At 43.2% G+C, this 26,405-nt stretch overlaps 1 protein-coding gene across 8 annotated transcripts in view; it reads right to left on the bottom strand.

The window, feature by feature from the left end:
• The window catches only part of PRKAG2 (protein kinase AMP-activated non-catalytic subunit gamma 2), a 538,740-nt gene that overhangs the window by 155,371 nt on the left and 356,964 nt on the right, over nucleotides 1-26,405 (bottom strand). For all 8 annotated transcript variants that reach the window (XM_073629982.1, XM_073629984.1, XM_073629981.1 and 5 more), the window contains one exon: nucleotides 4,259-4,479. In XM_073629982.1, coding sequence (XP_073486083.1) covers nucleotides 4,259-4,479 — 221 coding nt within the window. The remainder of the gene's footprint in view (nucleotides 1-4,258; nucleotides 4,480-26,405) is intronic.

The raw sequence follows: 26,405 nt of genomic DNA, 5'->3' as shown, positions 1-26,405 counted from the left end.
ATGGAAAAAAAAATTGTCATAGGCACATTGAAGCCTGGTTCACACCTACGCAGGTTGCGGTTGATGTGTTTTACTGGTGAGTTTTGCATTTTTATCACATGCTTTTTTTGATGCATTTTGTGCTTTTGGGAGGTAGCACTTTGTTTTTTATGTATTTCTTCTGCATTTCCATTAGACTCTATGGAACCAAAAACGCAACCTGCTGCGGGAAAAAAAGTGTCCCTGACCCTTTCCAAAAAACACACAAAATGCAGAGATGTGAACGTGACCCATAGGAAATCATGTTAACCACTCAAGGACCGAGCCTCTTTTTGAGTTAAAATCCATTTTAAAAAATAAGACAGACAATAAAAAAATAAGACATCAGTAAAGTTAGCCCATTTTTTTATATTGTGAAAGATAATGTTATGCCGAGTAAATTAATACCCAACATGTAACGCTTCAAAATTGTATCTGCTCGTGGAATGGCAACAAACTTTGACCCTTAAAAACCCCCATAAGCTACGTTTAAAAATTTCTACAGGTTACCAGTTTTGAGTTACAGAGGAGATCTAGATCTAGTGCTAGAATTATTGCTCTCACTCTAGCGATCGTGGCGATACCCTACATGTGTGGTTTGAACACCGTTTTCATATCTGGGCGTGACTTACGTATGCCTTCGCTTCTGTGTGTGAGTTTGGCGGGACCGGGCGCTTTAAATTTATTTATTTTTTCTTATTTATTTTACTTTTTTTTTTTTTGGGTCACTTTTATTGTAAACATCCCTTGTAATAGAAAAAAGCATGACAGGACCTCTTAAATATGAGATCTGGGGTCAAAAAGACCTCAGATCTCACATTTACACTAAGGCCCCTTTCACGCTGGGGCGTTGGCGCCGTCGGCGGTAAAGCGCCGCTATTTTTAGTGGTGCTGTACCGCCGTTTTTGCGGGGGGTTTTCGGCCACTAGCAGGGCGTGTTTAACCCCCGCTAGCGGCTGAAAAAGGGTTAAAACGACCTGCAAAGCGCTGCTGCAGCGGCTCTTTGCCGGCGGTTCGGCAGTGGTGACCATTCAGTTCAATGGGCAGGAGCGGTTTAGAAGCGGTGTATACACCTCTCCTTCACAGCTCCAAAGATGCTGCTTGCAGGACTTTTTTAGCGTCCTGCCAGTGCACCGCTCCAGTGTGAAAACCCTCGGGCTTTCACACTGGAGAGACAGGAGCGTCTCTTTACAGGCGCTATGCAGGCGCTATTAATAGCGCTGTAGCAACTGTAATGCGCCTCAGTGTGAAAGGGGTCCTAGATGCAATAAAAAATAAAAAAAATAATGAAATGTCTTTTTTTTTTAAAAATCCCCTTTAAAACCATTAGGCGGAAGTGACGTTTGAGGTCGCTTCCGTCATCCAATGTTATGGAGCCGAGTGGGGGCCATCTTTCCCTTACTCAGCTCCAGGCCTGTCAGGGGAAGGGACGCAATAGTCTCCGCCGCTACCGAGGGCTCTGGTAAGCAGCTGAGACGACTAGAGCAAGTGATCTTGCCATGAATCCACTGCAGAGACCACTTTTACCTTAAAGAGGACCGCTCGCTGTCTCTGAAAATACCTGGGGTTATGGCAGCTAGCTGCTGCCATAACAACGGTATTTAGTGTCAAAGTACCGACGTACAGCTCCGGCGGTTTGCGGCAAGTGGTTAAATGGACTGTAGTGCATTTCTGCAAAACTGAAAAAGCACTGAAAAATGCATAGGTGTGAACAAGGTGCGATGTTAAATTCTAAAAGCAGTCGTCCATGTATGCCTTTCATTCCTTTTAAATTGGTCCAAATGCAATGAATAAAGGCATTTACTTGGCTCTGATTTCGGAACTTGATCATAACCCTGCCTTTCCTCTAGCCAATGGAATGTCCCAACTACAAATACAAGAGCATCACATAGGGTAGTGGGACAGAAGTGGGAATGCTCCAGCTCAGCTCCATACCTTTCATAATAAAGTTTAGCCTTGTATAGAGTAGGGGTGTCCCGATACCGATACTAGTATCAGTATCGGCACCGATACCAAGCATTTGCCTGGGTACTTGTACTCGGGCAAATGCTCTCGATACTTCACCTGATACCTGTACAGTCAGCGGTGATCGGTGAGTGGGGGAGTTACAAGCTTCTCACCCCCCCTTTCAGCTGCTTTAGTGAAATTATCTATACAGAGGTGATCGGTGCTTGTAACTCCCCCACACACGATCACCGCTGACTGTCACCGCATCCTCCTCCAGTACCCCTCCATGCCCCCTCCGTTCTGCTGTCCCCCTCCTTTCTTCCTCCGTGTACCCCTCCATTCTGCTGACCCCCTCTTTTCTTCCTCAATGTCCCCCGCCGTTCTGTTGTCCCCCTCCTTTCTTCCTCCGTGTCCCCCTCCGTTCTGCTGTCCCCCTCCTTTCTTCCTCCATGTCCCCCTCCGTTCTGCTGTCCCCCTCCTTTCTTCCTCCGTGTCCCCTGCCGTTCTGTTGTCCCCCTCATTTCTTCCTCCGTGTCCCCCTCCGTTCTGCTGTCCCCCTCCTTTCTTCCTCCGTGTCCCCGGCCGTTCTGTTGTCCCACTTCCTCCGTGTCCCCCGCCGTTCTGCTGTCCCCCTCCTTTCTTCCTCCGTGTCCCCCGCCGCTCTGCTGTCCCCCTCCTTTCTTCCTCCATGTCCCCCACCGTTCTGTTGTCCCCTTCTTTCTTCCTCCGTGTCCCCCGCCGTTCTGCTGTCCCCCTCCTTTCTTCCTCCTTGTCCCCCACTGTTCTGTTGTCCCCCTCCTTTCTTCCTCCGTGTCCCCCGCCGTTCTGCTGCTGTTCACCACCGTTCTGCTGTCCCTCTCCATGTCCTCCTCCTTCCTTTGATGTATGAACAGAGTTGGTGATCACTGATTCTGTCCATTCACATAACTGAAACTTTGTAACCTCCTGTGATTATGATGTTTCAGTTTATGAATGGAGAGGAGCCGCTGTCTTCTCTCCATTCATTTTCAGTGCAGCTGAGGCTGCAGAGAAAGGAACTGGGGAATCTCTATCCTCGGTCTCTTTCTCTGTCTCAAAGGGGCGATTTCAGGGGTCTGTTAAGACCCCTGATATCTCACAAAGCCCCCCAACAGGGCTGATTAAAAAAAAAAAAAGTACTGCAATAAATAATTAAAAAAATATTGTAAAGAATAATAAAAATTAAAATAAAAAAACACACAGACACCATCCACCCCCTCCCTCCCTAAAAAAAAAGAAAAAAAAGAAAGCATTGTAAAAAAACAAAAAAAAAAAATTGTAAAAAAAACCCCAAAAAAAACAATGTCACGTGACATTAAAAAAATTATCGGTAATCGGTGAGTACTTGAAAAAAGTATCGGTATTTGTACTCGGTCTTAAAGAAGTGTTATCGGGACAACCCTAGTATACAGGATGCTGGGCCACACACAAGACAAGTGAAAGGGCAGGTATGTGCAGACACTGTATTTCACTTTATTTGAAGTGTTGGTGTTACTTAAATTACTTTATTTTGATGACAGGATCACTTTAAAGCTGATGTTTAGTGGAAAAAAAATGGGGAGAATACAGCACCAGTGCAATAATGTACCTTTGTTTACTAATGCACCCTGCAGCACCAAAAGTTAATAGCTGTAGAGGGGGGGTGGGGGGGTGGGTCTCCAACATTACTGAAAGGTGGATTACTACAGTAATTAGAAGCAGCATATATATCATTAAAGGTACACTAAGGCTGCATTCACACCTGAGCCTTTCAAAGTCGTGCATTTTTACTGCGTTTTTGCCACGTTTTTGTTCAGGTCACCAATGTAAAGGGCAGAAAAAAGCCGGTAATCTGCCCCAAAGAAGCTCATGTTCTTTTTTGAGCTTAGGGCGTTTTTCAGGCGTTTTGCATCAGGTGACAAAACGCTCAGATGTGAACAGGTGCCATTGAAATGAATGGGGTTTTGCTTGTTAGGTGTTTTTCAGGCGTTTTTTTTGGGCATTTTACGGGCGTTATGAGCTGAAAACGCTCTGGTGTGAATGCAACCTAATACACTGGTGCTGTATGGCTAAAAATGATTTAATGGTCACTGTCAGGTTTAAACTCACACATTATAATTCAGTACACAACGCTGGTATATACAGCGTCTGCATGATTTGTATTCCTTTTCTTTTTTTTGTTGTTGTTCTGTAATCATTTTTCATGCAGGGATTATAATTGTATTGTGGTCAGGAATACAAAGGGTTGATGACACTTGAAATGAAAAAACGTCAATTTAAAGAGCTGTATACTCACTGTCTTTGAGGTAGCACTGTGGGTTAATGACACAAGGGAGGACTTAGTCACAGTCGCAGGTAGGTGCGGTAATGAAAACCTCTGGCCTGTGTCCGGCGGGGAGGAGAATGAGCGAAGTCTGGCCTCTAGCCTTTCTGGCTCATGTTTGTAGGATTCCAGGGGGAAGTTGGGCTGCTTGGTCACTTGTGTGGGAGTGGATGGGGAGGATGACAGTCCTGAGGCTGCAAAAAAACAAAAACAAACAATCATTTAGACAACAGTAAATAAGCATGAAAAATTCCATCTTCCTCGCATGAAGTCTAACATCAAAAGTTTATTGTATTTATGGGTCCATTTATAAAGCAGGGGTATGGTGTTGGTGAAGGAATGCCACTGGTTCTCTATGAAAAGCAACTCCAGCACATTCAGGAAGCACGGTTGTATTTTTTATAAATAAAGTTTATTTTTTTATAATTATAGAGTTGTGATAGCCGTGGAAATTCTTTAATAAATAGATCCGCTATGGGTTCTCTTTAGTTAAGTTCAGCTTTGTGATCTGTAGCAGTGGCGGCCCGTAATGCAGGGCACACAGGTGCCACCCCCCTCATCCATGCGTCCGGCCCCCTAATCAACAGGGCGCCAGACGCCTGGATTCCAATCAGGGATTTTTTTTTTTTAAGCACATGATTAGAGCCAGGGGCTCTACCAGGCTTCAAAAAAGGGTGGGCCCGGGCCACAGAGCCCACCCAGTTCTCCTCCCGGCTAATCAGGAAGTAGGGGAAGCCGCCGCCCATTCCCCTAGAGGGAAGAGCTGCGTTTGCGTTTTTTTGCCAAAATGTTTCTCTCCTGAAGAGTGCATTTCTTCTGTGTTCAGAAGAGGGACATTTAACTGCCCCTAAACTCTGCTGCTCTTATACCCTGGTGAAAGTAAAGTGTACATGGACACAAAGGATTTTATTAAGTTGAGTTCAGGAACTTTGATTAAAAAAAACGCCAAAAGCTCCTAAACTTTCACATTTGGAAACAGCAGTGTACATAAGGCCTAAGTGCTCCTTTTTTTAGATACTGCTGGTGAGGTTTGTAATTGTTCAGTCATGTATATGTTGAGTTTACGCTGTTAGCATGTCTGAGTTTATATTATATATGCGCATCATCTTGGGCCATATGCAGCAACTGTTGTTGCAGTTGACAATGTTTGTATGCATTGTGCTATTTTTTCTGTTGATTAAACTTTATTCCTGACTTAAAAAACAAAACAAATACACTTGAAAATGCATGCATTACCATTTACTACCATGCATTCTAAGGCCTCATTCATACAGGCATACAGGCGCACTGAAGTGATTTTAAAGTCTTGTTTTTTCTTCTATAAAAATAATAAACATGTTATACTTACCTGCCTTGTTTACAGTGGATTTGCACAGAGCAGCCTGGATCCTCCTCTTCTTGAGTCCCTCTTCTGCTCTCCTGGCCCCTCCCTCCTGTCGCGTGCCCCCACAGCAAGCAGTTTGTTGTGGGGGCACCTGAGCCGAGTTACAGATCCCTGTGTCCATTCAGACACGGAGCTGCGGTTCTAACCCGCCCCCTCTCTCTTCTAATTGGCTGACTGACTTTGATTGACAGCAGCGGGAGCCAATGGCGCAGCTGCTGTGTCTCAGCCAATCAGGAGGGAGAATCAGATGGCCGAGACACTCGTGGACATCGCTGGAGAGAGATGGGGCTCAGGTAAGTATTAGGGGGGCTGCTGCACACAGAAGGCTTTTTATCTTAATGCATACAATGCATTAAGATAAAAAAAAACCTTCTGACTTTACAACCCCTTTAAGCATACGCACGTGTGAGGGCTGCGTTTTTCCTGCACTGGGGTGCAAAGGTGTTTCTTGCAACCACGTGCAGGTAGTCCCATTTGCTGCAAATAAACAGGTACAACTTATGTAGGAGGATTTGTTTAATCCCTGTGCATCTCCTGTGGTCAGTCCCTTCACTGGGTATAGGTAAGGGTTTACAACTACTTTAACCACTTGCTTACTGGGCACTTAAACCCCCCTCCTGCCCAGACCAATTTTCAGCTTTCAGCGCTGACGCACTTTGAATGACAATTGCGCGGTCATACAACACTGTACCCAAATGCAATTTTTATCATTGTTTTATATAGATTATATAGATACATTTTTTCTTAAATAGAGCTTTCTTTTGGTGGTATTTAATCACAGCTGGGATTTTTATTTTTTGCTAAACAAACAAAATAAGATGAACAATTTTGAAAAAAAAAAAATCATGTTTAATAGTTTGTTATAAAATTTTGCAAACAGGTAATTTTTCTCCTTCATTGATATGCGGTGATGCGGCGGCACTGGTGGGCACTGACAGGCTACACTTATGGGCACTGATAGGCACAGTTAAGGCGGCACTGATAGGCACAGATAAGGTGGCACTGATGGAGACAGATCAGGCGGGACTGATGGGCACAGATAAGATGGCACTGATGGGCCCTGATGGGTGGCACTGATGGGTGGCACGGATGGGTGGCACTGATGGACACTACTGATAGATGGCATTGATGGGCACTGATAGGTGGCACTGATGGGCACTGGTAGGTGACACTGATGGGCACTGATAGGTGGCACTGATGTGCAGCACTGTTGTTGAGGCACTGATTGTGGGCACTGATGGGTGGCACTGTGGGCACTGATGGGTGGCGCTGGTGGGTACTGGTAGGCGGCACTGTTGCCTATTGCTAGGTGGGACTGGCAGGGGCACAGGTGGGCACTGATGATCTGGCGGAAGCTTTCCGTGATCGGGACTGATGTCCCTCTCACAGCCGCCGGTAATCGGCTTTTCTTTTTCTCCTCACGCTGTCAGCACGAGAAGAAAAAATAGCCGATTACCGGTTCTTTGACATCACATGATCAGCTGTCATTGGCTGACAGCTGATCACGTGGTAAGGGGTCGGCATCGACCCCTTACTCCGATCTGTGATCCAGCGAGTCTCATAAACTCACTGATCACAGAGCGCGCCCTTCAGGGGGCGCGCAGGCCGCTCGTGCACGGGACTACATCAATAGACGTAGTCCTGGCAAAGCAGGTCCACGCTGTAGCCGTCATTCAGCTAAAGCGCGCATCTGAACTGGTTAAAATATTACTAAACCCAGGACCCTGCATTCACTATATCTGGTAACCCACAGTAGGCAGATGATGGAAATGCAATTATTTTAGTAAATATAAACTGCTAAATACCTTTTCTCTTCAGCAGTATATACACGGCTGGTGCAAGGATTTTTGACACCCTTAACAAAACCTCATTTTGTCACCCCCTTGGCTCGACCCCTGACTCCCCCTTTACTCTGCCCATGTATATGGTGGAGGTTACAGGGGTGGAGATTTTTGCGGTGCCTCTCCGGCTATTTCTTCAGCCGTGGTCTGCACCTACGCCTCTGAACCTGGCTTGAAGACAAATAGTGGCAATACAGCACCCCTTTACATTACAGTGCCCGCTTTACATCACAGACCTCTTTGCATCCAAGTCCCCCAATTTACATCACAGACCCCTTTACATCAATGTCCTCTTTCCCCCTTCACATCACAGCCCCCTCCTTACATCACAGACCTTCCCCTTTAACATCAGTGTCCTCAGCCCCCCTTCCTTGCATCCAAGCCCCCTTCATATCTCCCTTTCTTTGCACCTCAGTCCCCTTTACAGCCCCCCTTGTTCCCCAGTCCCCTTAAAAAAAACCCTTTACTACCCCAATCCCCTTTACAAACTCTGTTTATTTGTACCCAAGTCCCTTTTAAATCCCCCCCTTTACTTGCACCCCAGTCCCCTTCACAGCTGCTCCCCTTACTTGCTTTGCAGAACCCTGCAAAGCCCCACTCCTTCTATCCCAGTCCCGTTGTTTACAGCCCCCTCCTCCCTTGCACCCCGGTCCCCTTCACAGCCTCTCTCCTTGCATCCCAGCCCCTCCTTCCACGTATCCCAGTCCCCCTCCCTGCATCCCAGGCCCCTCCTTGTATCCCAGTCCCCTCCACAGCCCCCCTCCCTGCATCCCAGCCCCCTCCTTGTATCCCAGTCCCCTCCACAGCCCCCCTCCCTGCATCCCAGTCCCTCCTTCCTTGTATCCCAGTCCCCTCCTTGTATCCCAGTCCCCTCCACAGCCCCCCTCCCTGCATCCCAGTCCCCTACACAGCCCCCTACTTGTATCCCAGTCCCTCCACAGCCCCCTCCTTGTATCCCAGTCCCCTACACAGCCCCCCTCCTTGTATCCCAGTTCCCTCCACAGCTCCCCCTCCTTGTATCCCAGTTCCCTCCACAGCCCCCCTCCCTGTATCCTAGGCCCTCCTTCCATGTATCCCCAGTCCCCTCCACAGCCCCCCTTTACTTGTACCCCAGTCCCTCTTACTTGCACCCCAGTCCCCCTCCTTGTATCCCAGTCCCCTCCACAGCCCCCCTCTTTTTATCCCAGTCCCTCCACAGCCCCCATCCTTGTATCCCAGTCCCCTCCACAGCCCCCCTCCTTGTATCTCAGTCCCCTCCACAGCCCCCGTCCTTGTATCTCAGTCCCCTCCACAGCCGCCCTCCTTGTAACCCAGTCTCTTCTACAGCTGCCCCCCCTCCCCCCCTTACTTGCACCCCACTCCCTTTCACAGTCCCCACCTTTCTGGTATCCCGGTCCCCTTTACAGCCACCTTCTTTCTTTGCAACACAGTCCCCTGTATGTCAAGGCTCCCGCAATGGGCAATTATGAGTTACATACTACACAGTTGGATGGACTTTCCTATGTGGTTATAGTTGCCAACAAAGGGGGGGGGGGGTATAGGGTGCCATGCTACAAGCTTTGAAGGCTATACGTGATGATATGGGCACCTCTCCCTGGAGTTTTCCAGTTATACTTGGTAGTATATGAGCCCTAATTTACTCTGGCTCCATGCTGCTTATATGGGGGTTGGTCTCACAACACATTTTATTAAAAGACACCCTCACAGACTTCAAATGCCAATAAGCCACATGTAGTTACCCATCAACACCATCATTTCCATATGTGGGTTGGTCTCACACTATATATTCCATTAGAGGATTCCTTAATGAACTTTGAATGACATCCAGCCACATGTTGGTCCCATAACACATCCTACCAAAGGATCTTTCCAGGATTTCTAAATAACATTCAGTTACCCCCCTTTTTTTTTTTTTTTTTTTTAGGGGGGGGGGGGGATGCTCACACAATTTACCTGCAGCTGCCATGGTCGTTTTTAAAAAATAATTGGCCAATTATGCTTTTATTAGTTACATAGTGGGTTTTTGTTCTAGGTTATATGTGTTCAATAACGTTATTTTCCTTAATTGTTACATGTATAAGGCTATCTTGCTGGGTCTTTTACATACACTATATTACCAAAAGTATTGGGACGCCTGCCTTTACACACATGTGAACTTTAATGGCATCCCAGTTGTAGTCCATAGGGCTCAATATTAAGTTGGCCCACCCTTTGCAGCTATAACAGCTTCAACTCTTCTGGGAAGGCTGTCCACAAGGAGTGTCTGTGGGAATGCTTGACCATTCTTCCAGAAGTGCATTTGTGAGGTTAGGCACTGATGTTGGATGAGAAGGCCTGGCTCGCAGTCTCCATTCTAATTCATCCCAAAGGTGTTCTATTGAGTTGAGGTCAGGACTCTGTGCAGGCCAGTCAAATTCCTCCACCCCAAACTTGCTCATCCATGTGTTTATGGACCTTGCATTATGAATTGATCCAAATCATTTGGTGGAGGGGGGATTATGGTGCGGGAGTGTTTTTCAGGGGTTGGGCTTGGCCCCTTAGTTCCAGTGAAGGGAGCTCTTAAGGCGTCAGCATACCAAGACATTTTGGACAATATTGTGCTCCCAACTTTGTGGGAACAGTTTGGGGATGGCCCCTTCCTGTTCCAAATGACTTCGCACCAGAGCACAAAGTAAGGTCCATAAAGACACGGATGAGCGAGTTTGGGGTGGAGGAACTTGACTGGCCTGCACAGAGTCCTGACCTCAACCCAATAGAACACCTTTGGGATGAATTAGAGTGGAGATTGCGAGCCAGGCCTCCTTGTCCAATATCAGTACCTGACCTCACAAATGCTCTTCTGGAAGAATGATCAAACATTCCCATAGACACACTCCTAAACCTTGTGGACAGCCTTCCCAGAAGAGTTGGAGCTGTTATAGCTGCAAAGGGTGGGCCAACTCAAAGACTGGGACTGGGATGCCATTAAAGTTCATGTGCGTGTAGTAAAGGCAGGCGTCCAAATACTTTTGGTAATATAGTGTATGTATATATATATATATATATATATATATATATATATATATATACAGTATATGCAATTAGGGATACATTACACTTTGCTTCATTTATAATGAAGCTATGCTCTCCCTCTCCTAGCCCAAATATATGGTGAAATCTAAAAATATGTTTTTTTAAATGATTTTTTTTCTTCTTTTTTAGATTTCACCATATATTTGGGCTAGGAGAGGGAGGGCATAGCTTCATTATCTAATAAGTTGGAAAAGTGATGCAGGAAGATTCCAATGAATAGTGGTGTTACCCTCTGACTATATACTGTATTGTGGCGGGATGTGTGTATTTCGGATAAGCAGAATTACAATTATTTGGCAAAATAAAGTGGTTCACACCTATGTATGTTTTGTTTTCCAAGTGTGTATTTCATCATTTAGATGGCATTTTAGTATGTCAGTATATAGGAAGGGAGATTATGACTATGAATTTATTTTCACATATACAAGGAAAGTAACAATTTTATTTAATAAGAAAGGCCAGAATGTCTGGAGTTGTGGGGTGGTGTATTTTCCATTATTTTGGATACAGAGGAACATCATAATTGTAACTGACCTTTCATTAAATTACAGAAGGCATTTCTCATTTATTTTTCCACTGAACGCTGCTACAGACGCTTCATTGTTGTAGAAGGAATGTTTTCCTAGATGCTGAGGAAGATAATTAGCTGGAGGACTCAGATTCCTCTATTTGTAACTTGTAAATGATGGGGTCAATGTAAGAAGCCACTAAAATAATGACACAGCCCAAAAACCCCATGGTATGTGTGCGCTATCCCCCCCGCTCCTCCCCCCCAGCATTTTCCACATGTGCGGTTTACCACAAACTCATTTTGGTCAAAATATAAAAAATCTAAAATAAACATTTTCAACCATACAGACCTCCCTTTGAATTGCAGTCAACTGCCACTGCATTCTTTGTGATACTATACTGCTAAGCTACTATTTATTTATTTGTACATAAATACAAACACCTATACTGTATCTGGAGTGCTAACACCAACAATATTATTTACAGCGGAACTAAACCCTCCAATGCTTTACAGCCAAGGAAGCTGCCATCTTAGCCGCTGTTTGATCTACAGTTGCCATGGTGCTACACATTAATGATGGGCTCAGGCATATTCAGATCATACCCACCAGGCAGCCATCACTGCACACCGCCAATCATAGGCAGCGTGTGTATGTGGGGCTGGGAGATGCTTCACTGCTTATGATTGGTGGTGTGCAGTGACGGCTTCCTGGCGGGTACGATCCGAACACAACTGAGACCATCCCTACTAAACATGTGATTAGTTATGACACCAGCTAACTGGGACATTGCTAAGCTCCACCAACTGTTATGCCGTGTACACATGGTCGGACTTTCCGACGGGAAATGTTAGATGTGAGCTATTTGTCGGAAAGTCTGACCGTGTGTATGCTCCATCGAACATTTGCTGTCGGAATTTCCGCACACAAATGTTTGAGAGCAGGTTCTCAAATTTTCCGTCAACTTCACTTTGTTGTCGGAAATTCCGATTGTGTGTACACAAGCCCGTCGCACAAAAGTTCACGCATGCTCGGAATCAAGCAGAAGGAGATGCACTGGCTATTGAACTTCTTTTCTCGGCTCGTCATACGTCTTGTACGTCACCGCCTTCTCACGTTCGGAATTTTGGGCCAACATTTGTGTGACCGTGTGTATGCAAGACAAGTTTGAGCCAACATCCTTCAGAAAAAAGTCCACAGTTTTGTTGTTGGAAAATTCGATCGTGTGTAAGGGGCATAAGTCCCAATGTCTAATGAGAATGCCCTTACTGACCACTGCAGAAATCTTTTGGAAGCATGGAATGACGGCACAGAAGTTCTGCTGAGATCCAGGAACTTCCACTTTTTGGATTCCTCCCCCCCTCCGGTGTCACATTTGGCACCTTTCAGGGGGGAGGAGGGAGCAGATACCTGTCTAATACAGGTATTTGCTCCCACTTCCTGGTATAGATCACCGCGGTGCTTGCGGTGACCTAAGCCACTTCTGGCGCCTACCCAGTCCTCCCCCGCTGTATTCTGTGAGACACAGAACACAGCGGGGACCTGAGAGGACGCGCAGCGCGACTCACGCATGCACAGTAGGGTACCGGGAAGTGAAACCGCGCGGCTTCACTTCCTTATTCCCCTACCGAGGGTGGCGGCGGCAGCAGCCGAGAGCCGAAGGATGGATCGGCTTCGGCTGCCGACATCGCCGGCTCCCTGGACAGGTAAGTGTCCATATATTAAAAGTCAGCAGCTGCAGTATTTGTAGCTGCTGGCTTTTAATATTTTTTTTTCAGCGAACCTCCGCTTTAACAAGAAAAGGCTGCATTCGATCTGCTTTACCTGTAGTTTAACATACCTCAGTAACACATGCTATGTCCAAAGCAATACAGCACAACACCAAATATGCCAAATTCAGCCTCTAAAGGTTTATGTGTACTGCTCAATTAAAGTCATGGAGATATTGCTGGCCTGCATTGGACTGATGCTGCAATTTATTATATGTTTGTTCTTGGGTCTAGTTCCACTTTAACTAAGAATCATTTAAAGTGGTTGTAAACATATACCCAGTGAAGTGACTGGCCTCAGGTGATACACAAAGATTAAACAAATCCTCCTACATATGTTGCACCTGTTTATCTGCGTCTTCTCTTTGCTACATCCATTCAAAGCACTGAATTTATAAACTTGTCTCAAAGTTCAGAAAAAAGGGGCGGGGACATAAAAAATTACACTCTGCAGAGCTCAGTGAAGAGAGCGCTGAGAGCCGATTGGATGGAAGGGACACACTCCCCTTCACACAGCACACAGGAACAGAGCCGTGGCTGTCAATCTGCTGGAGATCCCTCCCCTGTCACCATTTTTCTCTTGGTGTGAGGAAAACTTGTCAGAAGTATTTCATGCTGATAGCAGAGGAATAAAGCAGCAGATAGAAATTACACGGTGAGGTTGATTTACTAGAGGCAAATACACTGTACACTTTACAAAGTGTAGTTGCACTCTGCAAATGCAGTTGCTCCATATCTTAGTAAATGAGGTAAAGCTTCACTTTGCAAAGAATAGCCAATCATATACAAGGAAGATAAAAAAAAATGAATTTTTCCTTGCACATGATTAAATGATAGAAGTCAGCAGAGCTCTCATACATTTACTAAGCTCTGGAGCAATTGCACTTTGCAAAGTGCACAGTGTATTTGCCTTTAGTAAATCAACCCCTTAGTGTTCACAAGTGAGACAAGTACACACTATAAAGGGATATGCTTTGTTCATATTTCATGCTAGAGGTTTACAACCACTTTAAAGTGGTTGTAAACCGCTAGCCTTTTTTTTTTTTGAGAACCTGCAAGGTAAAGGCATAATGTGCTAGTAAGCATCGCAGTAGTGATGATATGCAAAACTGTGCTTAGGTATTAACATTTGATTTACCCTTAGGTGTGAAGGGGTTAAGAATCCTGATCGATGGTCATTGTGTACTCATACTGGTGTTCATGCATTGATTCTTCTTGTCGGAACTGCATATTATGTGTTGGGACCCACTGCACCATACCGGTCCTATGTCTCACCAGATATGTCTATGACCAGCCTTAAAGTGATTGTAAGGGTTAGTTTTTTTGTTTTTTTTTAAATAACAAACATCATACTTACCTCCACTGTGCAACTCGTTTTGCACAGAGTGGCCCCAAACCTCGTCTTCTGGAGTTCCCCGGCGGCTCTCTCGGCTCCTCCCCACATCAGACACCCCCTAGCAGCAGGAGCCAATGGCTGTGCTGTTATCAATCTATACAATCAAGAGCCGAGAACCCCGGGCAGAGGGATAGCGCGTCCCCACCAGGTGAAAGGTGAAACAACACGAGGCATTACAACCCCTTTAAATCTAAACTAGACATGTACTGTACATTTTCATATGATATATACAATTGTAGTAGAATGTGACAAAATATGATGCAATGCATATCGTCAGGATACAAACATTTAACTAAATCTTGAATGAGTGGTTTGGAGATTTCCTCCAAACACCGTTGTTCCTATCTCGTGCCTAGACAGTCAGGCTACAGGAAACTTCCCGTTCACATTGTGACCATGGATGTATATGATGAGGAAGAAAAGGATCTTTACTGGGTCTGATCACTCATAAATGCCTACACCTGCTTCGCCCAGGGAATTAAATTCAAAATACTAACAACATACAAAGTCATACACAACTTTTCCCTGAGCTACATCAATCATCTTGTCTCCAAATATCACCCAAACCGTCCTCTCCACTCCGCTCATGACATCCTACCTTTAAGCTCCCTTGTCTCCTCCTCCCATACTCATCTCCAGGACTTCTCCTGAGCCTCTCCCATCCTCTGGAACTCTCTACCTCAATCTGTCCAGCTATCTCCAGCTGCCTTTAGGCGATCCATGAAAACTCATCTCTTCAGGGAAGCCTATCACGCCTCCAAGTAATCTTTTATCACTTCCATTAGCCCATCCCCCACAGTTACAACCTTTTGTACCACCAGCCCCACCCTAATAGAGTAAGCAATTAAGTGTCTTGTATTTTAATACATTGTAACTGTACTGTCTCCCTTTCATATTGTAAAGCGCTGCGTAGGCTATTGGCGCTATTCTGTAAAAATCCTGTTTATTAATGATAATAATGTATAATATTACATGAACGATTATAAAGCCTTGTATATTGGTTAGGTATGCAATATATATACAGAATTGAACACACAGTACCATCCTCCTAGTGAACTCCGGGACTGAAATAGAATGCTTACGTTTACACATATTGTCTACACATTTGACTTCATAAAAAAATGTTGTATCATAGCTACAGAACAACAACATATTTATCTCGGTGGAGATTAATTATAGATTGTTTATACTAGACATGTTGCTATAATTTGTCTGAATTCCATCTAACATCCTGAAGCTAAAATATAACAACTAGCTGAAAACAGGTATAAAATGATTTTCTGAGTTTATAAAACATATCAATTTAGAAATTAGCATGTATGAGCAGATCATTTTTGGCAGAGGTTTCTCAACTTCAGATCCAGAAAAGGAAGCATCTCATCAAAATACTTTTAAAGGAGACGTATAGCCAAAGCTTTTTTAGCTATACTTCTCCTATGGATGACAGGAGTGCAATTAGTTCTGCACTCCTGTGACCCTTGGTCTGCTGATGTCACAGACCCAGTCAAGACTCTGAAAAGGCTCCGACCATATGGTCCGGATCTGCCCAGAAGCCTTGGACTTGCAGCTGGATCAGCCTATGAGCGAGTCGCTGAGAGCCTGGGCCAGATGTTCCCGCCCCCTCCACAGCCCAGCAAGCTAGTGAGCACTGGAGGGGCAGAGCAGAAAGCCGGGGACTGACAGTCACCACTCTCTGCAGGCTGAAGGCCGGGAGCTGAGCGGTCAGTGGTGTTTTCTTACTCAGTTCTCTTGGCCTGAGAGGGGGCAGGGGACAGCTGCAGCTGGGACTGGTGCTGCAGCCATCTAGGTAAGTATGATTGCTTTTTTTTTTTTTCTAATCCCATACTTCTCTTTTATTCAAATATGGTCAAAGTTGGAATATATTCCATGCTGATCAAGGCAATGAGAATAGTGTATCAATCGTTAATTATAAAGATCTGAAGAATATGAATAGCAATGGTGTTGCCTATATGAACCAGACAAATATTCCTTCTATTTTCTGTCTTGACAGTTACTGGGTTTTGTCTTTTGCAGATGGACTTTCATTTTGAATTTTTGTGATCTCGATTTCCTTTTTTACATCTTTTGTTAAATATAACTTTGTACGTTTCAAATAATGAAGGTGAAAACTATGTAATTTAAAGTGATTGTAAACGATCACCTTGTAAAACAACCCATTCAGTTTAAAATAAAAATGAAAGACAAAACATTTTTGTATAGATATAAAAATACATTATAAATAGCTTTTCTCCCTTTTTATAAGTTACCACATTCCCTCTGTTCTCAGCTGCATAAGAGCTGGGGGGGGGGGGGGGGGAGCAGCAGCAGCACACTGAGCTTGCCAGTAAATGGCTGTGTAGTGGTGACATGTAAGGACAAGTCTTATCATTGGAGGAGAGCACATTGAGTTCTCAGCATAGCTAGAGAACTGACCACGATGTGCTCTCCTGCTTAGTGTGGTCAGTCTTTAATAGAAAAGCAGAGGGACTGGCAGGAACACCAGGGATTTCACACAAAGTAAGTAATACAAAGAGAACAGGATATTTTCTCATACAAGTACATAGTACAGTAGGCACATATCAGTAATATGAAGTGTAATGCCCCGTACACACGGTCGGATTTTCCGATGGAAAATGTATGATAGGACCTTGTTGTCGGAAATTCCGACCGTGTGTAGGCTCCATCACACATTTTCCATCGGATTTTCCGACACACAAAGTTTGAGAGCAGGATATAAAATTTTCCGACAACAAAATCCGTTGTCAGAATTTCCGATCGTGTGTACACAAATCCGACGCACAAAGTGCCACGCATGCTCAGAATAAATAAAGAGATGAAAGCTATTGGCTACTGCCCCGTTTATAGTCCCGACGTACGTGTTTTACGTCACCGCGTTCAGAACGATCGGATTTTCCGACAACTTTGTGTGACAGTGTGTATGCAAGACAAGTTTGAGCCAACATCCGTCGGAAAAAATCCTAGGATTTTGTTGTCGGAATGTACGAACAAAGTCCGACCGTGTGTACGGGGCATTAGGGTAACAAACACTTTACATTTTAGTACATTTCACCTACTCATCAATGGTGAGACCTTAGCCTATTACAGCCTTTCACCCTTTTTACCCTGGGGGAACCCTTGTAATAATTTTCAGTTTTCAGGGAACCCCTGCTAAAAAATTATTTTATCTACTGCTCATGACACATTAACATGATCAGTATTAGATGTGGAAAATTTTCAATAAAATAATAAAGAATGTGACAGAGCTTGATTATTTGACACCCAGAGCATTTCACTTTACAACATGCTCCTGCTCCATATAACAATATTAATCTTAATTTAAAAAAAAAGAGTAATAATGGGCAAAAATTAAACACAGACAGTGAAAGTGTAGTGTTGCCTTTCACTAGCGGTCAGTGGAGCAGTGCCCTTTTATACTGGTGGTGAGTCCCCTTACACTGGTGATCAGAGTAGTGCCCCCTACATTGTCAGTCAATTTAGTGCCCCCTTACATTGGTGGTGAGTGAAGAAAGATCCTGTTATATTGCTGGCCAGTGTGGGGACCCCTTAACTCGGTGGACAGTGTGGTGCTCTCTAACATTGGAAAAGGAGGGGGGCGCCAACTGAGTGTAGTAGTAGAGTAGGTTTTAATAAAGTAAGGTAAAAAAACAATTACAAGATGAAGGATTAAAAAGTGCTCATAGATAGGCCCGGAGTGTTGACTTGTCCTGCAGGCTCAGCCAGATGGGTCCCAGTCACTGGCAGTGGATGGTAGGAGATAGGAACGCTGCAGCAGTGGAAGTCTCACGATGACCAGCGTGGAATGCACAGGCGGAAGTGACGTCACCAGAAGATCGAAAGTCGAGGCTGTACCAACAAGGGCTACGCGCTCGGAGCTCACAGCTCCTTCTACTGGCCTCTAGAGGGCATCTCCCCTCCCCATAATGTCCCTGCATTATACATGATGATGTTGAGGCCCCACCCAGAGATTAGAGCTTCGGGCGGAGGAGGAGAGCAATGGAGGTGGCTGAAGTCAGGAATCAGGTAAGTGATAGAGCCTGTTCTGCAATCCACTAGACATAACAAGCAATTGACCCTTGCAGTGTGTGAGGCTCCACGGAAAGGGTGGATTTTTTTCATTTTCATAGGGTTGGGCTTTAAACTCCACTGACTGCCATAAACATGCCTGGTGAGAGTGCCTTAAGTGGCCAAGGAGGCACGGAAATTGTATTTTGAATGGCTTAGTCTTGAAGTCAAAGGAAATTAGGCCCCAGTAATAAAGTGAAACTATATCAGAGAGTGACAAAGAAGATACATTCCTGGGTAGCTAAGATAACATCAAGCATACAGTATTGTGATATTTGCCCTTTTTCTTCAGTGGTAAAACCAATAGAGCTATCTGACTATTGATCCACAATCCATTGATTACTCTGTAAGCACAAATATATCTGAATCACAGGACTCCAATTTAGTAAAGCTTCTATTTTATTGAAGAGTGGATACCGCTAACCTCTCTCTGACCACACTATTACGTCACATTTGCCCCTTTTATTTGGTATTAATGCAGTAAGGCAAAACAACCGTTTTATAACTGGGCCACCAAGTGAGTGCTCAATAGTGTACTGACTTATATGGAAGATCTCCTCCACGGGAAACAGATGGGGAAAAAATTAAGAGGAGTTAAAACCCTTCGCTATGCTATCCAAAATAATAAATAAAAAAAGTGTTTTGGCTTAATTTCTACTTTAAAGTACAATAAAATAAAAGGGGGGAAGAATTGTGCTAGGTGCGTGAATAGTATGGAGATTATTATAAAGTTATATTTAAAAAAAATGTGAAGGGTATCCTGCAGCTGAACACTATAACCCCGATACAAGGTCACAGAAAATATGGATAGAGAAGAAAAGTGCAGCGCTGGATAAATACCACAAACAATATGTGTGATATATCAATAAATCAATAACAGTGAACTCAAGTGAAATCAAAAAAAATTAACCAATGATAAAATCAAATCAATATGATACTGATTGATAATAACATCTAATAAAGTGAAAAATCCATAAAAGAAATATCAATTAATAGTGCATGTGTATAAAAACACAAATAAATATTAAATAAGGTGAAAAATAAATAAATAAATAAAACAGTTCATGAAGTGAAAAAGTCCAAATGTGAGATGTCCAATGGAAGACCCTGGGTCAGTGTTATCACCGCTAGTGTTGCCCGTCACCATACAATAAGGCAATGGAGGCTTACCAAACAGCCTGCGACCGCCCTAATTCAGGGGGGTCAAAACAGGCTTAGTAGGACAATCGAAACCACAGGAAACACTGTTAGGATCCCGCCGACTTCCTTCGTGGATAATCGATTAACAGCAACAAAAGGCGCTTAAGATAGCACTTTCCCAGGGGGGGCGATCACCGTACAGCAGCAGGTATAAACCTATGAAAATCCCTATGATGGAACAGCGGGAAGAAAAGTTCAAGCATGTGCACACCAGAGCCGGGCCAGGCCAGTATCACAGGCAATATCACCAGCTGCCACCTGGGAGAGGCTTGAACCCAGCTGGAAGCTGTCGACTGCAGAGGTAAGGAACGTTCGACCACCATTCACTGACCATGAGGTATGAGGAAAAAAGGAGAAACCTTATTTAATATTAATTTGTGTTTTTATACACATGCACTATTAATTGATATTTCTTTTATGGATTTTTCACTTTATTAGATGTTATTTTCAATCATTATCATATTGATTTGATTTTATCATTGGTTTATTATTTTTGTTTTCACTTGATTTCACTGTTATTGATTTACTGATATATCACACATATTGTTTGTGGTATTTATCCAGGGCTTCACTTTCCTACTTTAAAGTACACCTAAAACTTAAACTTTTAGTTTTTGACAGAGTAGGGAACAGGGACAACCCCAGTAAGGTTTTTAATGCTGTCTGTGTTCCCATTCAGGAGTTTTACCCTCTCTATTCTTCTTGATGATTATTGTCACTGGAACAGATAGTGATGAGACATCCACATTTTTAGAGTTGTCACTTGCCCAGAAGGTCAGGACATGTTTTCTGGTGGGAACAACTGTTTTGGTCACAAACCGAAGAGGGGATTTCCCCTCACATCCTGTTTTGTCTTTGGGACTAAGGTGAAGGGATGGGTTTTATCCACTCTCCTGCTCTATTTAAAAGTTAAAAAAAAAAAATAGAGGGCAGACGTTTTGCACAAAAACTTGTAAAATAGATCCAATCCAATACAACACAGGCGCCATGAAAGCAGACATCTAACACATGGACAGGCTCATTAATGACAGAAGCCTTTGTCATACCGCACCTGAAAAAATATACACATTCTTCCAAATACATTCCAAAATGACGTAATCATTAATAGGAATATTTTTATTGGTAAATCAAGAACAGTTATGTGGTTGAGTACCTTGATTGTTTTATGTATGACCCTTTAATAAATACGCCCCATAGACAGAGTCCTTTGCAGCTCAGAACACTAAAATTCCTTTTCACTTCTTCCAGCTCTCCCTAAATGTAACAGTGAATTTTCCAGATTGTTTTTGTTACCTCAAGCACAGAAGCACAAACAGCCGGAGCTGATAATGAATAACTTTGAGACATTAATAGCCCTTGAAATTATTCTTCTGCGTTCAGCAAAGCAATTTCTTGGCCGTTAGGAAGAAAATAAGATGGCCTCTGGCTGGTGTATTTCTAAGCCAGGTCTGAGACACATCCTAATCTGCATTCAGTATGGAACCCGGTTAGAACAAACGCCTTATCCTTCATCTGTAATGTTCAGCTTTATAGTGGAAACTTCTTGATGTTACAATATGCAGCAAATCTTTCAACATGACCCTCTATAAAGCAGACACAATACTCGGCTCCTGAAATTCCCATCGCCTTTTTTGATTAAAGCAGAACTCCAGGCAGATTAAGCAGACATAAAGTAAATAAGCGTTGTATTCATTAATACATCTATAAATGTATTATTTAACCCCTTCAGATCCGTGCTATAGCCCAATATCTACAGCACGGATCTGCTTTTCCGGGAGGCCGTCAATAGACATCCTCCCCTTTGCATGCTCGGCAGGCCCCCCCCGAAGGGTGCACATGGCGCGCGCTGCGATCACCCGAGTCTGTGAGACTCGGGTGATCACAGATCGGAGTAAGGGGTCGATCCCGACCCCTTACTACCTGATTAGCTGTCAGCCAATGACAGCTGATCACGTGATGTAAGCAGAAGATCGGTAATCTTTTTTTTTTTTTTTCTTCTCACACTGACAGCGTGAAGAGAAAAAAAAGCCGATCACCGGCTTCTGTTGAAGGGACATCGGTCCCGAAGAGGAAGAGGCGAAGCCGCCCCATATGTGCCCACCAGTGCGGCCTGCCAGTGCCACGAATCAGTGCCCACCAGTACATAAGTGCCAGCAATCAGTGCCACCTATCAGTGCCCACCAGTGGTGCCAATCAGTGCCTCATCAGTGCCACCTAGCAGTGCTGGCTATCAGTGTCACCTACCAATGCCCATCACTGCCACCCATCAGTGCCCATCACTGCCAGCTATCAGTGCCACCTATTAGTGCCCTTCAGTGCCACCTATCAATGTCCTTCAGTGCCGCCCATCAGTGCCACCCATCAATGCCCTTCAGTGCCGCCCATCAGTGCCACCCATCAGTGCCATCTCTCAGTGCCCACCAATGCCACCTATCAGTGCCCACAGGTGCCACCTGCCACCACCAATGCAGCCTATCGGTGCCCCTCATGGGCACTGGCCCATCAGTGTAGCCTTATCAGCGTACATCAATGAAGGAGAAAAACTACCTGTTTGCAAAATTTATTAACACAATAAAAAACGATTTTGTTTTTTGTTTTTTTTTTTTTAATTTGGTCTTTTTAAAATCTTTTTAACAAAAAATAAAAAACCCAGAGGTGATCAAATACCACCAAAAGAAAGCTCTATTTGTGGGAGGGAAAAAAATGATAAAAATGTAATTTGGGTACATGTTGGCTAGTAGCTTCAGGACTTGAAATTTTGAGCCCTGTGCGAAGGTGTAAATTAATTGTCAGATAATAAATAGTGGACTCCTGTACTCCATACCTATGTTACTTGCACTGCCATTTGTCCTGTAACAGCATATCTTTCCTCCCTGTAATCAGCAAAATTGCAAGACTTTGCCTAACAGGATGGCACCACACCATAGCCACTTAAGTACAGGCACTGGTGTTACCTTGCTATATGTTGCATTGTATATTTGAAAGGGGGATGACACCTGACTATATGGCACTTCATGTAAAGGCTTCACATAATGCAGTACAGATCTGTGATATCAGCATGGTAACAATCCTCACTATGAATGACAGAGGGGTTTGTGTGAAAAAAAGTGAAATTAGAGTTACAAATCGCCTACCAAGTACACAATCCAACTGGTTGTACAAATATTGGATTTTCTTCTATACATCTCTACCCTTATCATTCTAACACCGATAGCATCCGGGATGAAATATGTGTTACTCGTACTATTTTCAACACAACTCTTAATGACAAGTATAATTAGGAACTGGTCACAGTAATAGGCAAACACAAAAATACCACTTATGTTACTGCAAACTGGTTCAAAAAATAAGTGGATCCATCTAGGCCAGTGGTCTCCAAACTGCATGTGGCCCTGGATACTGTGAGAACCAGCGTGTACAGCTCCATTTCTATATTTACTCTTCTTGCAGCACCTGACATTTAGACCCTTAGCAGAGCACTCTATGCTTAGCAGCCTCGTGGTTAATGTGTTTATTTTCATGTCTTGGGGAGACAGGAAACTCCATAAAATGTTCTTCTCCGGCTGTTTTACACAAGAAGAGGAAATGCAAATTGGACAGATTTCATAGACATATGGGAGCCTAGGCTGAGCACTCGCATCAAGCTCTCAATTAACTTTCGAGCAATCATTTAGTTGCTATGCAGTGATTTTTAGAATAAACAATCATTGTGCTCATATTATTTAGGAAAAGAAGTCTTGGAGTGTAAAAAAGAAATAATTATAACCTTTACATGCAAAGCGCTAAGACTCTGGTCCACATGTTAATCTAGAAATTGTATCTAATCAGATAACAGGTCAAGTAAATACTTATGAAAACATGATTTAATAATGGTTTGTATGTCCTCTACTGATTTAAAAGTATCCATCAAACAGGCCTAACAACATGACCTATGATCTGGTATCAAATATTCTGCAGACAAGTTTAGCACTGTTCAATTTTATTTTCTTTACAAAATTATAAATCCCCCATTCCATGTCATTTCCCACCACCTGCAGACCTCCAGCAAAGAGCAGTTGGACACCCTTTGCTACAATTACTTGGTGGACTCTAAACAGTTAAATGCATGTGGCCCAAACAAAGAGGGGATTAACAACAACATTTTAAAATAGAAAAGTCGGTAACTAAGCAACTCGGCATGCGTAAATCCCTATCATGTCATAATATATAGTAACAGTAAACAAAATACCATTAAAAAAAAAAAAAAAAAAAAACAGGTCTTATTCCTCAGCCAAGTGATTGTACCCAGACATATTGGGTGAGATTTAATAAAACTGGTGCACACAAAATCTGGGGCAGCTGTTCTGTAACCAATCAGCTCCTAGGTTTTATTGTCAAAGGGATGTAAACCCTCACATATACCCAGTGCTGTGAACAGCCTCAGATGATACACAGAGATTAAACAAATCATCCTACATATGCTTTACATGTAGATCTGCTGTCTCCAGCTTTATATATTCTTTAGAAAGTCCAGATCATGTTACAGATTTTCTCTTCCTGTTCAGCACTGAGTGTGAATTCTGGGTATACAGCCAAGACAGCTGATTGAGGGAAAGGCACACATCCCCACTCCACACTTGCAGAGCTGTTTTGTGAATGGTTCAGTTCTCTGCTAATCTATTTATAGCAACCCCCTGGACTCAAATTTCAGGCTGGTTTTATCTCATGTGTTGGAGAACTTGTCAGAAGTTATCATGCTGATAACAGAAGAACAGAGCAGGAGAAAGCCACCAGACTTAGTGCTTTGAAGAGAGATAAGAAAACACTACAGATATATGTTCCCAGCTCAAATGCTCAAATTACATCCACTTTAATTGAACAAGCTGACATTAGTAGCTGATTGGTTACTATGCACAGCTGCACCAGATTCTGTGTGCACCAGTTTTAGTAAATCTCCCCCGTGTCTTAATATCTGCCTTTCTTGATATTTTTAACATGGAGGAACCCTTGAAAGAACTTTCTGTTCTCAGGGAACCCCTGTCAATATTCATTAAGTGGTCTTGCATAGCAAGACCACCTACTGTTATCTCACATATATATTATTATTCTTATTATAGCCAAATTTACCACCCTAACTCCTCCCACAGCTTTTACACTACATAGACAGTAATATACTGAAACATGCAGATTGTTCCCGATTGGTGTGCTATTACTTTGTGGAACGTTTCGCCGAATGGTTCACGAAATATCGTCATTTTTGCGGTGAAATTGGTCCCATAGGAATGAATGACGAAATGTTCAAAACTAGAGTGGGAGGTGACAAAAGCTGACATCCCCATGATCAGCCAAAACATTATGACCACCCCATGATCAGCCAAATAATTTATGACCACCCCATTATCAGCCAAAACATTATGACCACAACATAATCAGCCAAAATATTATGACCACCCCATGATCAGCCAAAACATTATGACCACCCCATGAACAAAAAAATATATATTTTTGAAAAAAAAATAATTTTTGAAAAAAAAATAATTTTTGAAAAAAAAAAAAATTTTGAAAAAAAAATCATTTTTGAAAAAAAAAAAAAAATCATTTTTGAAAAAAAAAAAAAATCATTTTTGAAAAAAATGTTCAGCTCTTTCAGCTAATGATGGGATTCCTTCAACTTTTTTACTACTATTTATACTTTTTAAAATATTAAGCTTTTTAACACTTTTCACAGTCACTCCAGCCACACAACAGTTACTCAAGCCACTCCACCCAGTTACTCCGCCCACTCCAGTTTTAGACTACTGTAGGTGGAGCCAAGAACACTTCACACAATTTCCCCAGAAATTGCAGCTTTTCTAGTTATATTTACAACCCTTGGTACATTATTGTGGCAATCAGTGAGAAGAATGTTCCTTACATTTGTGGTCAGTAGGAAGAATCTCCTCTTACAGAGTGCTACAAAGATACATTTAGTGACTACTTATCTGACAGCTAGAATGTGTTCATTGTGATAATGAAAAGTGTACTCTGCACCAAAACTAGCTTAAATGGTGAATAAAGCTAATTATAAATAATAAAAAAGGCTGCTCCACTAATTAAGTAGGTATACTACTCAAGGAACTAATAAAATAGAGTGTAGAGGGCGCTCTAAAACAAATAGTAATTGACTGGGCAAAGGCTGAATGTTTAATTAAACTCAAACAACTAGCATTGAATAAACAAATAAAGTGCAATGTGCCATAAATACTATATACACAGGTGATAAACACAAGTGGTATAGACGATATATGGGCCAAAAAGGCTGTAAAAAGAAAGAGTCCCGAAAACACAAAGAAATCCAAAAAAGTCTTCTGTGTTCAAATTCTTCTACAAAAATAGTGAATTTTCCTTCACCGACTGATAAAAATACACCCAACGTGCTCCTTATGTGTCATCAGGAAGCGTGCTGATGAGGTAATAACGAAACGTACGTCGAGGCGGTACTTGGTCATGTTTCTACACACTACTTCTGGTCCCTTTGGTTGTTCTGGGCTGGGCAGTGGAACGCACGCCAGCTACGAGGGCTAGCCGCGAGGCACCTTCCAATCACCAGACACGCTTGCAGCCCCAGTGTCGGGCTAAAGCACTTTTTTCATGTAACCAGCCATTTGGCATTGGTATTCTTACCAATTTTTAAATAAACAGGATTACGCTATTGGTTCCTATTATCTTTTCACATATCTCATCCATGATCTTTGTGGAGGAGGGGTTTCTTACATCCACAGTCTTCAGCATTGTAGCAAGCATTATCTTGCTAAAGCCTTTCTGACCTGCTTTTTAACTAAAGGGGTCACCATCCTCTGGTAAGCAGAATACATATAAGGAGCACGTTGGGTGTATTTTTATCAGTC

Source organism: Aquarana catesbeiana, linkage group LG05 (genome assembly GCF_042186555.1).
Source record: "Aquarana catesbeiana isolate 2022-GZ linkage group LG05, ASM4218655v1, whole genome shotgun sequence".
Taxonomy (NCBI): domain Eukaryota; kingdom Metazoa; phylum Chordata; class Amphibia; order Anura; family Ranidae; genus Aquarana; species Aquarana catesbeiana.
Note: the sequence above shows the minus strand (reverse complement) of the source record. Positions and strands in the feature narration are given on the sequence as shown.